This window comes from Haemorhous mexicanus, chromosome 3, assembly GCF_027477595.1.
Source record: "Haemorhous mexicanus isolate bHaeMex1 chromosome 3, bHaeMex1.pri, whole genome shotgun sequence".
Taxonomy (NCBI): Eukaryota; Metazoa; Chordata; class Aves; order Passeriformes; family Fringillidae; genus Haemorhous; species Haemorhous mexicanus.
In genome coordinates, this window is record NC_082343.1 from 34,869,225 (window position 1) to 34,882,282 (window position 13,058).

Here is a 13,058-nt window from a genome sequence, read left to right on the forward strand (position 1 = left end):
CACATAAGGAAATAAGACCTGATTAGCTCTGTATGGCTCTTTTCCAAAAATCAGTAAGTGCTTAGGTAAGGATAAATGGGATTTTCAATATGTTACAACATGGCACATGACTTGAGTACTTTAGTCTGCCTGAAACATGGAAGCACCTTTACGTGACAAAAGTCACACTTTAAGACCCCTCAAGAGACTATTTTCCATTGATCCCTCAAGCAACTGTGACCGAATAACTAATAAATATAGAAAATGCAGCTCGTGCCAGACTCTTCCTTCCCACGTTTTGCTCCAAGAGCGTGTTCCACCTCACTGCCAAGTTCCAACAGGCAGGCAGCCTTTCCCTCGGGAGGCGGCCGGAGGGAGCCCCGTGCTTACAAGCCTCCCGAGTGCCGGCATCGGGCGGGCGCCGGGGCGTCTGCCGGACCGGCACCGCGGCGGCCGCGGCCCCCGCCGCTCGCACCGAGAGCGGCCAAGGAACCCTGCGGCGGCCCGGCCGGTTCTGCCGCCTTAGCCCTGCCGGCAGTGCCGCTCCCCGTCCTCCAGCCTGACAAGCCCACGGCCTCCTCCACCCTACAGCGGGAGCAGGAGCTCCCGGGAGCTCGGCGAGGATCTGACAGGGCGCCGCAGGTGAAAACGCCCGCGGCGGGAGGCACCCGACAGCCGCAGCCCCGGCTCGGTCTGCTGGCCGCGGACACGCAGCGGGAACCTTCCCCGCGCCGGGCCGGGACCTCCCCTCACCTGCGGCCGCGACTTCGCCCTGCTTCCAGTCCAGGGACTCCGCGGCGCTGAGGAAGCCCCTCAGCAGGGCGCGCTCCAGGGCCAGCATGGTCCCGCCGCCCGGGCCCGCCCCGCTCCCCGCGACCCCCGGCACCCACAGAGGCGCGCGCGCTGCCCGTACGAGCCCTCAGCCCATGTGCGGGCAGCGGGCACAGGGAGCCGCCATGACAGCGGCGCGGGGCACACCGGGAGCGCGCGCTAGCCCCGCCCCGCCGCGAGCCGCGGGTGGCGGCGGCGTGAGGGGAGAGCGGGCGGCGGCGTGGCCGGGGAGGGCCCTTCGGCCGCCGGCACTGAGCGCCAGGCAATGGCTTGTCAGGGAGCGGGGCTGGGCGCGGGCACGCGTACGTATCCATACGGAGTCTGCCTGGGCGATTCCCTGTGGAGAATCACCGAAGGGGTCAGGTTAGAAGGGAACACGGTGGGTCAGCTGGTCCAACCTCCCTGCTCAAGCAGGGTCGTCCTAGAGCACATGGCACAGGATTGCATCCAGACGGTTCTGGAGTATCTCCAGTGAGGGAGACTCCACAGCTTCTCTGGGCAATTTGTTCCAGTGCTCAGTCACACAGTAAAGAAGTTATTCCTCGCGTTCAGCTGGAATTTCCTGTGTTTCTGCCCTCTGCCTCCTTTCCCATTGCTTGACCCCACTGAGCAGAGCCTGGCTCCTTCTCTTGACACCCTCCCTTCAGATATCTATACATCTTCTGTGGAGAATCCTCTGGGATCCCGGGCAGGTGCAGGCTGAGGTGCCCTGCACTCAGGGCCGGCAGGTCAGGATCGTGCTTTGGCCTATGCCGGTATTAATTTCAGCACCTGTCCAAACACAAGCTTAATAATATTAAAATTCCTATTGTGAGATTTTGTGCTTTTTGTTTTGAGAGAAAACCACTAAAGTAACATTTTCTGTGAATAAATAGTTGCTAGGTATAATTCTTTAGTAAAAAGAAGGAATATTTTGCTGTCTTCCTCACCACTGCCAGTTCCCCCAGTGTGTGGGGTTTCACCCTTACAGTTCAGTTCTGGGAGCATCTAGAAACATCTGGAAGCTGCAGGATGTATGTGGGCAGGAGTACCCCAGCAGGAATTTGTGCATTCCTCCCTGGCACTGGGCTGATTGTTACTGCTGATGTAAAAGATGGTTTGGGATGTTTGTCAGGTGCCTCAGACTTACTGAAATCTAAGTTTGCTTCCCTAAACTATTTGAAGAATATATGTTTCTCAAAGAACAATCAATATGCTTTCTTTGCATCTAAGGATAGTTCTGCCAGATGGCTCAAGGGGAAGAAAGTCTTTGCAGGGCTGTGTAGTGCAGATTCAAGATTTGCTGCCTGTCACAACATGGTGCTCTTATTGTTTCTTAGCAAGAAGCAGATAATCAAAATTTCTGACACAACAGTTTTCAGAGAATAACCTTCATCTTTAACTTTTTTCTGAGAGTGAGAGAAAATTATCCATATGAAATGTGCTACTGTGGTATCTGAACTAGCGCATTTAGTATCACCTTACAAGATACCTGTGCTGCTCTATTGATGCAGTATTTATCTTCTGCTGCAGGGTTTTTTTTCCTAAAGCCTTTTGAAACAGATGATCTCTTTTTGCACTACCAAAAAAAACATGCTTACTGTAAAGAAAGATTTTGTAAGCTTCAAGCAATTATTAGTTAACATAGATTTATTATTATGACATTTTTAACAGTGAGCTGCTGTTTGTAAAAGCTGCTGTTACATGATTTTTAAACTGATACTGAATTCTCTGTGCCAGGTCTCTTGTACTGCTAGGGAAAGAAGCAAATGTGTTGAGTGCCATTTTTGAGAAAGAGTAGATTTGCTGTTTGAGGGGAAAGGGGAGGAATTGTCAAGGAAAAACTGGCTCATTGGTATACTAAGATGAAAATTTGCAGGACTGTGTGACCAAACTTTTGCAATTCTAAGGAGCACATTTGATGCACCTGGTGAGAGGAGGGGAGATGCAAGGCTCGTATTGGGGAACTCTATCAGTTTTTCTTGCTTTGGCTTTGTCAGTTCTGCCAAGTTATATCCCACTAACCAGTTGGTTTCTGTGATTCATCATATTTAAGGTTATGTCACCTTAGTTACAGTACCAGGAACTTCAAGCTCATGGGAAGCTTGGGGGGCCCCGGTAGACGTCAGCTAAATGTTCAAACTCTATTCTTGGATTTTGCTGAGTTAATGCACAGGCCCTCACTGTCAGGAGGGTGGGTCCCTCAGAAGGCTCCCAGCATATTTACTGCTTTTCCAGTTCACAATTCAAAAACAGACTTGCAGTCTCCAGGACACAAGGGCAAAAGAAGGGCGATGATAACACAGCTGTTAGGCCCTCCTAGCAGGTGTCTCGGGCACAGGCACGGACGCGATGCCTGGCGTGTGTTGTGCTTGCTTCACTGCGCTCACCAAGCAGCTTTGCATCCCTCTGGTCTCTCTGACCACTTGGCCAGCTTATGCTCTTGCTTCACCAAACCCCAAAGAACAAAATCACTGGGCAGTCAGTGAAGTGGAGGAAAAACCAGCTACATTTCAAATGTGCTAAAATAATAGAGGCTAGGGAATTCTTCTCACAACTTTATAAAGCAGTTACAGTTAGTGTAGGCTACTGCACCACAGGAAAAGAGTGATTCAGACCACTTTTTGCAAATGTAAAACGAAGAACATGGCCAGTGGCAAATAACCCTGGTCAGCTCTTCTCTGGTATTGTGGCAACTCTTCTAGAAGCTGACATGAATCTTCATTAATCATTTGGAAAATACTATATATTTGTCTCTTTTTGTATGGTATCCAGGATGAGTAAATGAGTAGAAAAAGAGGAAGTAAGTCTTCAGTAAATACTTACTCTGTCTGTAAAATACAGCTATAATATTTGAGGTGCAGTCTTCGCACTCGTAATAGGTTAGTTTTTCTAAAATGTAGCCATTTAATAGAAAATCTATGGCCATTCCTGATGTCCATGAATAAGTATTTGCTGACCATTTTGCAATTGTTGTTCTGTTCTTTCTTTCTCCTTTTTTGTCACTTCAGAACATACTTCATCTGAACTTCTAAAAAGTAGTCATTACCTTGTTAGCAGAAATTTGCTCTACCTCAGCTACATAACATCTGTGAGTTTTCAGATGAAGAAACCAAAGCTTATGTGGAAATAATTCAATTTACTGTTCAACAAAAGAATTCAGAAATTACTCTTTAATTAAATAAGCACATCATACCTGTCCAAGTACACATTTGCAAAGTATTTAATGCCTTCTTATATGAGCTCATACAGAAGCATTATTTTATGGTGTCTAATGTCTAATTTTTTTTATGCAGCAACATTTTCTCTCTTTGCTAGCTTCGAAAGGAGAGAAGAATTTAAAGTGAGATTTAAAATATTTTAAATGGCTCTCACTAATTGAATTCTCTTTGGTAGTCTGAAGAAAGAAAGCCAAACAAAATTGGTTCCAGTCACAGTGCATCACACAGAAATTTTAGCTGAAACAGATAGAATATTTTATTAAAACTACATTATCATTTTAATCTCTTTAGTGCACCCACAAGCATGATTATATTTTTGAACATAGAATGCACGTGGTTACCTGTAAGCAGAAACATGGTTTTGAGATTACCTCACATTGAATGAAAAGGGTGAAAAGTTCTGGCTCTGGGATACATTTGTGTCACAACCAGGTCATGGTGGCTTCGGGGTCATCCCTGTGGGGCTGTGTTGGCACGAGATTGGTGGGTTCATCAGAAACACGGACTGTGACAGGCAGCAGACAATGGGGGGATGATGAGTTCCTGATCTGGAGATCCCAGCTGGATCCTTAACATATTGTCTGTCACCAGGGAAGAGTGAAGAAGGCCAGCACCAGTTGTGCCTCAAAATCACTCACAGTGATGCTTTTTATGTTGGGCCTCCAAAATTTGGGGCGTCTCTGTGACTTTTAACTTCAGTAAGATTTGGTGTATGACTTAGGAAATAAGGACTATTGGCCATTCCTGGTTTGTATGTAAGATTTGGTGAGTTCTGTGGATGGAATATGGCATGTCATGTTAATATACAATATTCCATGTGAATCAGCAGAAAATACCACATACAGGTCTGTGACTATTTTTATAAAAATATAAAAAGCAGTTCTATTCATCTTTCTGTCTTAGATGCTTAAAAACATGAGCTGAATTGTTACATTAGACATTAATGCATTTGATGCAAGTTGGATTCCAGAATTGTTTTAGATCTACAGAATAGTCACCAAATTGAGATGTTACAATGTACCTTCCAGTACAATTCTTCTAACTAACTGTCATGAAGGATATAACAGTGGTATTAGCTTAAATGCTCTGTGTTGATTTGTAATGACAGGAACACAACAAGGAACATTCTGCTTGATGAGAAGAGTATTGTCCTAAAACTTCCCATTGCTCACAGCTTTGCCAAATAGCACAAATACCAAGTTTGAGGTTTTCTATTTGGAAAATGTCCCTTAGCTTGGACTTCTAAGCAAACTAGGTGCAATTTCTCTCGCTTTTTAAACACAACCACAAAAATGTTTGTTCTTGTATTTTCTACTCTTTGAAATGTGTATTTTGGATGAGGAGGTATTTAGTGATTGGGAGTGTGGTGGCCAGTATGTCAGAGAAGTACTTTTTACCAACTTACTTTGAATTTGTGTAAGTAAAAATTCAGCATAACTTTGCAGTGTGATAGAATTATAATCATAGAGTAGTAGAACTTAGGAGAACCAAATGTTAAGGCAGGAGGCCTCAAGTCGGGAAGTGTCTGGAAAAGACAGAAATCCAGTTGTTGTAGTGAATTTAATTTGGATAATCACTTGTGCAGTATTTATGAGAAGTTGATGTTTTATGGTAATTTCAAATGTTATTTTGGACAATATGGGACATTCCTGTGGATTCTATTGGTTCTCCAAAGTTTGGGGCAGGCAAAATTGATTGCAAATGTTAGAAGTTGCAAAGAAAAAGGTTCTAGTAAAATAAATAACTAGGTTATAGTGGAAGGAAGTAGATGGAGAGACTATTCAGACTTAAAACACCAGTAGATCTCAATGTCCTTCAGCAACCAAAAATCTGCACTGAAATTATTTCCCATATGCTCTATAATGAATTTCTCCCTAAACCTTTGAAACTGTTAGCTTATTTGAGGATTATCTGTCCTGGCAAGAACAAAAATAAGATAAATGTTCTCTTTCAAAACCTGCCTCAACACGCTTGTCAATATTTACTATATATTTATAACTTGACACGGTGAAGGATTGATGGGATCATTACAGTGGATTAGGATGACTCATTTCCCTGTCCTCCATTACTGCTTCTCCTTAGCTCTTTACTTCTCCTGACTGCCCAAAGGAGAAACTGTGACGTATTCTGAGAAGGCTTCCAGAGAGTTGGAAGAAATCAATCCATTCTTTTACAGTCCTTGAAGATGTCCAAAGGATTCTTCTAAAAAATTTTCTGTGTAAAACCAGCACTCATTCATCTTGCAGTTGTTAATCATTAGACTTCACAAACATTAGGAAATCTGTGTCATTCACAATCTCTTACTTTCTACAAGCAAAACTCTTAGTACCAATAAAATCAGGCTTTGACTTTCACTGGTAACCTCTGTACAATCTTTCAGATCCTACAGTACAGTGAGTGGTATCATATTCCAGTCCTCTTCCAGGTTTCCTGTGGCTAGTAGGATGAAAATAACTTCCTGTAGGTTTTCCAACTGTTCTCAGCAGTAGAGTTATGCCTTACTTTTGTGGCTGTGGGAAATTCTTTCCTCTTTCTGATGTTGTAGGTTTAAGAACATTCTGGTAGGGTTATGACTAGAACTGCTTATGATGAGAAAGCACTTTTTATAGCTGCTGTTTGCCTGAGCTCTGCTGATCTGTTTACACATCCATTCTGTGCAAAGACTGACTGTAGCAATTATTAGTGAAAATAGATTAGGAAATAGTAAGTACCCCCCTTTGAACAGGAGGGTAAGAGGAACATTCATACTGTTCTCAACCTGTTCACCTGAAAGAAAAGCAGTTGCTTTGGACTTAACATTGTATCTCAGAGGAAGAGCTCTTCTTGTTTGGCTTTATGAGTAAAAAAAAATATTAACAACGAAACAGTTCTGGGTTTTGGTCCTTATCTACTCCTAATTTTAGGATATTTGTCTGAATTGCCTAAGGCTCTTTTTCTCTATATAGTACTTCTAGGTTTCCTGATAAAGAATGATCTGAAACAAAACCAGATATTTTAGAAAGGAGCAAAAGTTATCTAAATCTGGATTTGCAGTAACAAATTTAGAAAAGAAAATTAAAAAATCTTAGAAGAAAGTTGTTAGAGACATAGGAGTCTATCAAGAGCTGGAGAATGCTTTTTGTCTTTGTATGGATTCACACACAGCAAAAATATGTTGGTGGTCTGACATCCCAGGGTGGCTTTGAATTGTCTGAATCATAGAACTGCATCACAATGACTCATTCTCATTTCGTACTGACATCCCTGCTGGGAAAGAGCTGCTCTCTCTCCCTTGTAGCAATTTCAGTTGGCACATTTTTGTTTTCTCCTCCTAATGAAGTTTCTGTCTTAACATACATCTACAGTGGAGAAGAAAAGAGGCACTGTTTTGCAGGTGCAGTAAGTCATTTATTACTCTATTAGAAGCAGGTATTCACTCCTCCAAATGGAAAAGGAATATAAAAATCCTTTCTGCCATTTGTAGGGATGTTGCTATAACTGAATCCTTTCCATTGCCAACACACAGGAGGATAACACAAGCAGAATGCTGATTTGTGCTGTTTGTATGTGCCTTTCCTTTATAGATGTAACATCTAAACCCTTTAGAATAAAGATGCTAATCCTTTTAAAACAATCTTGTTTTAAAAGCCACCAAAATAAAAGCCTTTCTAAAATAATATGATCAGCTAGTGCTACAAATTCTTTGTATTCAGTTCCATCCAGCCTGGGATGAAATGGTACTTACTCCATGGGTTTTGCCACCATACATCAGTCCAAGTGAGCCAGGAGTGGCACACATAGAGGAGATCCTTCCCTGACTGTATGTTCTTCTAATCTCTCTGGATGTAGATGAGGCGTGTTTTCAGGGCAGATCTCCAAATTTATGCTAAAGTCAGGGAGAAAGGAACTCAATATATCCTTCTTCCAGAAACTCTGATGATTTCCACCCCCTCCCCACGCTTATCATCCTCTGTAACCTTAGTGACATAGCAGGTGATCTGTCCTTCCACAAAGTCGCTAGAATTGTTGCTCGCTGCATTTTTCACAAGGACTTTTCAGGTGAACATTAATATTACTGCCAGATTCTTGTCAGCACGCTTGGGCTAAGAGCATATGACTTAATGTCTGGCAAAAGTCCTACAGGATCTGCTTCTGAAAATTGATAGGCCCTCACAAGTTGAGGAGAGATCAGGCCAAAGAGGCGTAATCAAGTGCCCTCCTGAATAAAAGCATCCTTTCTTAGAACTTCCAAGGAATATATTTTGGGTCTCTGCTCCTACCTGTGTCTTGATAGTGCTCTTGGATCTTCTTGTCCAGACCTATTTTTCTTTTTTAACTCAGTGAAGCAATGTCTTGACTTTTCTTGCCCAGGAAATGGAAGCTTAGGTTTTTTTATTCAAATTTTCCTTTGGAGTTGGCAGTAATTCTAAGGTTGAGCTATAGATTCCTCATTCCTATATTGGATGCTCACATGCCATTTTAACCTTCAATGCAGATAAACTTTGTAAAACTGTTTAATTTTTCCTTTATTGTCACAAAATAGGTTTTTTTGAGAACCTATTTATATATCCTTTCTTCCACCAAGAACTTTGATGAAATGATGAAATGTTTTTTTCACTTATGCATTATATTTTAATTTTTTTTTTTAATTGCTGAAATCAATGATAAATTCATTTAGGAAATTTTAAGCTAATGTGTCATCACAGGATCTGTGCTCAGAAACAGATAATTTTGGCTTTCTTGTCCCTTAGGAACAGGTCTGTTTCTTTTGGTGTTTTTCTGACAATGGCTAAAGCATCAGGGAACCAGAAGGTTCTTTTAAATTCCTTACCTGTTAATCAGTAATTCTCAGTTTCTCTCTGTTTTCCTTGTCAAATTTTGATACTTTCTTTATGATACTTTCTAGTCTGTAAAAAAAAAAGTCAAAAAAAAAGGGAAGTTTTAGGGGAGTTTGTGATAGTCTTCCCATTTATAAAAAGTTGCTGTAAAACAGACACACAATGTTCAGCAGACCCTTGGACTTTTGTGGTCCTGTGATGCTGCAAGCTTTGTCTAAATGATCTCTGGATGAAGGTTTTTCCTTGTGATTTTGTCTCCTCTGAAGTTTTTCTGTGAGCCACGAATCCCTGTGATACGAGATGGCTGGATTCACATTTGATGACAATGAAATACACATTGCACAGAATATGCTGGCTTAACTTCCATCAGTACAGACCTTTCCTGGTCTGCTTCACTGAAGTTGCAGTCAGGAAAAGGGGGACAAGATCTGTCATGGATGGTTGTGACCTGATTAATAGATTTAAAACGATGTGTCCCATTTACAGAGCTGCTCAATCATCCTGTAAGAGTTTTTAATGATTTTAGAAAAGTGATTCAAAACATTTAGTCAAAGGCTTCTCAGAAAAACCCCAACAACTAAAATAAAGCTTTCCTCCTCTTCTTCCTCTGCTGTTTTGGCTTGTTACCTCAGTCCCCACTCTGCACCCAGGCAGAGCCCTAAAATGAGTAATAGGTCTCATTGTGGGAACAACACCTGCATGACCTTAAAAAGAGGAGGCAGAATTACAGCTTTGATTGGAAACTGCTGCCGCTCTTTCTAGGTGGTTTGTTTACAGTTATGTATTATTCAGTCTTAATGGTGTTGCATGTACATGTACTGAAATAATGCTTTGTTACTTTTCCATAAACTTAGCAATGTAAGCAGCCATTGTGCATTGCTTTCCTTCTTTTCTGTAGGTAAACTTACTTTTTAATAGTTGAATTTAGTTTGCAGAGTTGACATTGAGACTGGCTGGCACGGAGACAGATTCTGATAGCATCACGGCATGTTACAGGTCAGGACTTAATTTAGTCTGGCTTCTAGTGTGGATGGATTCTCCTGTAATGTCATCTTTCTGCTCCTGACATGGAATAATAGCTAGTTCTAGATACATCTCATTTTCAAGTCACAAAATTCCTGCTAGTACCAAAAAGACAAAAAAGGCAGAGGATAAAAGATAGTGCCCTTGCTATAGTTCACTTGTTTCTGGAAGAATGGAGGTGATGCTGGGCACTTAAGTCCCACTCTCTTAAAAATAAATAAAGATAAGATAAGGGTTTTATCCCTAAGTCACCTAGTTAGTATAGCAATACATGTTTGTGTTGTTGTGCAGCCCTCCAGTTTCTAAGAATGGTTTGGGTTGGAAGGGACCTTTCAGATCATTGAGTTGCAACACCATGACCACAGGCAGGGTCACTTTCCACTAGACCAGGTTGCTCAGGGCCCCATCCAATCTGGTCTTGAACATTTCTTATTTAAATGAATTACTTGCTAAATTTCTGAACTTAAAGGAGTCTGCTTCAGGTATTTAGTATGTGAAACCTGAGTTTTGCAGAGCCTATTGGTCCTTGTTAGAGAGGTTACACCAGCCTATATTTGTAAGCAATATTGCCTCTTTTTTGGTTTTAATTGTGTTTTTCTCTTTCTTCTAGTCCCTTACCTTTACTTGTAATGATTTTTTTTTGCCTTAAAGTCCTTCTTGACAAAATAACAAAATGCATTTTCTGTGTGCATGTGTGTCTCTCTCAGTTAATAAGCCATACTGTCCTCCATTTCTGGCAGTCAGGTTTCTGCTGTTTCCAGGTTTGTAATCACTTATTTGGGAGCTTTGCTGCTGGTTTTGTTTTGTAGTATTTGTATTATCTTCTCCTTACTGCTTATTGGGATTTGAGCTTTATACACATGAGATCTTCAATCACCATTTTTTGGCATCTTAACATCTTGAATTAATTTAAGCAGATGAAAGAGATCAATAGGTAAGGTCTTAAATATCCTTGATAGCCAGATGCTCCTATATTTTGCATGCAGAAATCTTCCATCTGCTGTCAGGTTGACAAATGAACCGAGTTTGAATGTGTCCCCTGTTTACTTTAATGGCTGAGCATTCAGAGATTCCAAATTCTGTCTCTGCACTGAAGTGCATAGGCCTAAGTACAGGAAAGCTTCATGTTTATTATGTAGTACATATCTGATTTAGATTTGTAAAACAGGTAATTCAAATAGTTATTTTTAAAAAAATTTCAAGTAGCTTCAGACAAATTTCAAATGCAGAATCGTTTAACTGCTTCAGACTTGCACAAGTGGCACTTGGGAGAGGCAGATGAGAAGCTTATTTCAGTAGCTGACTTTTGAACTCTGGAATTGACAATGTAATCCTTTGTCACCTGTATTCCCTAGCATTATTTCTTGCATTTGATGTGCAGTTGCTATAAATCAAAACTTTGTTACCTTGGCATGTACAGAGATATTTCAGCTGGTCTTAGCTATTACTGCATTATTCCAACCTTTCTAAAACAAGCTTAAAAACCTCTGTAGTAGATACTCTATTGTCCGATAGCATTTATGACTGAACTAAAACTACACACCCTGTCCTGATGTAGGAAGGTCCCACATCTGGAATATCCAGAGTACCTGTTGTCACTCTATCAAGCCTAGTGTTTGTTGACACACAAGTTGCTGTAATACAGCACGTGATAGCAAACTTTAAAAGACATTATAAACTAATCTTATCATCATACTACTAGATCAGTGGTTATAAAATTCAATACATAGATACCATAAAGATTTTATTGTTGCTTAATGACTTAGAAATACAAAAAAGTAAATCCCGCGGGTCTAAGCACAGCCAAAATCTCTGCCAGCATCCAATTTGGAAAGATGCCATTTAGCCTCCAGGAAAAAGGCCTGCCAGCAGCTTGGACTAAGAATGTTCACACTCACTGCCCAAATAAATGGGCACTAGACTTCAGACTCTATTGAATGATGGTGACACAAAAAAATTTATTAACCAACCCTAATAATGTGATAATGTCAACTTCTTAGTCCTCCGTGTGACTGAAAATAAAGAGAACAGGGGTGTGGGAGAGGGGAACATTAAAGGGCCCGAGAGCAGAAAAAGCTTTGGTTGTATCCTGCAGTCAGCTGAGGCACAAACCAGTTGGAGGCCACACTCACAAACCCATCTGTACACAAAACTCCTGATTTAGTTATGGCACCATGATCCTTAACACTACTGCTTACAGCACCACACATTTGGAAACTGTTTGCTTCTCCCAGTAAATTTTTCTGTCTCTTAAATTCTCTTTGCATAACAAAGGGGTTTTTCCTCAGGCCTGTCACTTTTTTCCTGTGTCATAGCACCCATGTTACATCTCTGCAAAGCTCTGCTGCCTGTGGCAATGCAAGCCACTGTCTTAATTCACTTTTGGCCTGTATTTCAGTTAGTGGAATGACTTTATTTTACAACCAGCTTAAATTTAATTCTTCTTTTCATCAATAAAACTCTGCAGCTTAAAATCTCCAAACTCCAGTTCGAAACCAGGATTTGTTTCTATAACTCATTCTGGTGTTTTCTAGAGAAGAGAAAGATGATTCTGGTGTACAGTGATTTTCTTTTTAAAGTCCTGTCTTAGTGATTGTGGGTTTAATCACTGTCAATATGCCCCAAACTTTCTAACCTGAGGATGCTTTGCTACAGGTTACCAGGACAGTTCTGAAACCAAACCAAACCAAACAAACAAAAGTCTAAAAGAATAGTAGCTAAAGTGAAAATGTGAGAGGGAGAGATGAAAGAGAAAGGCTTGATGTTTTCTCTGTTGAGTCAGATTTGCCAAAATCCTTGGATTGCAAAGTTGAAAATGATTTTCTTTTGGCATCTTCTTAATTTCACTTGGGATGGAATATATATTCTTACTGAAATACCATTAATTAGCAACAGGACTTAATAGGGGTGTATGAGTAAGATAGGTAGCATCATCAAAAAAAGGAGAAAAAATGAAACAGTCCCGTAAAACACCCTCACCACACTTGCCTTTGCAAAGGACAGCTGGATGTTGACATTAAATTCTGTATATTTCAATGAAATCAAAATTTAGTGCTACCACAGGGGTACCTTCATGGCAGTTCCCAGCTGCAGTAGCACTGGCTGCTTCCCTCTACATGTAATGCTTCCTTTGGACCCAGAAACAGCTGTGAAATCCTGGAACAGAGCTTCTTAAAAAAAGGCATTCCTGTTCCTCTCTACATAACAA

The 13,058-nt window shown here is 41.2% G+C and overlaps 1 protein-coding gene across 3 annotated transcripts in view; it reads right to left on the reverse strand.

Annotated features, from left to right (window-relative positions):
- TTC27 (tetratricopeptide repeat domain 27) overlaps positions 1–943 on the reverse strand; it is a 112,820-nt gene extending 111,877 nt beyond the window's left edge. For 2 of the 3 annotated variants that reach the window (XM_059841331.1, XM_059841330.1), the window contains exon 1: positions 733–943. In XM_059841331.1, coding sequence (XP_059697314.1) covers positions 733–820 — 88 coding nt within the window. In that variant the 5' untranslated portion in view covers positions 821–943. The remainder of the gene's footprint in view (positions 1–732) is intronic. The other variant, XM_059841329.1, reaches the window with a different exon arrangement.
- Positions 944–13,058: the final 12,115 nt, after the last annotated feature.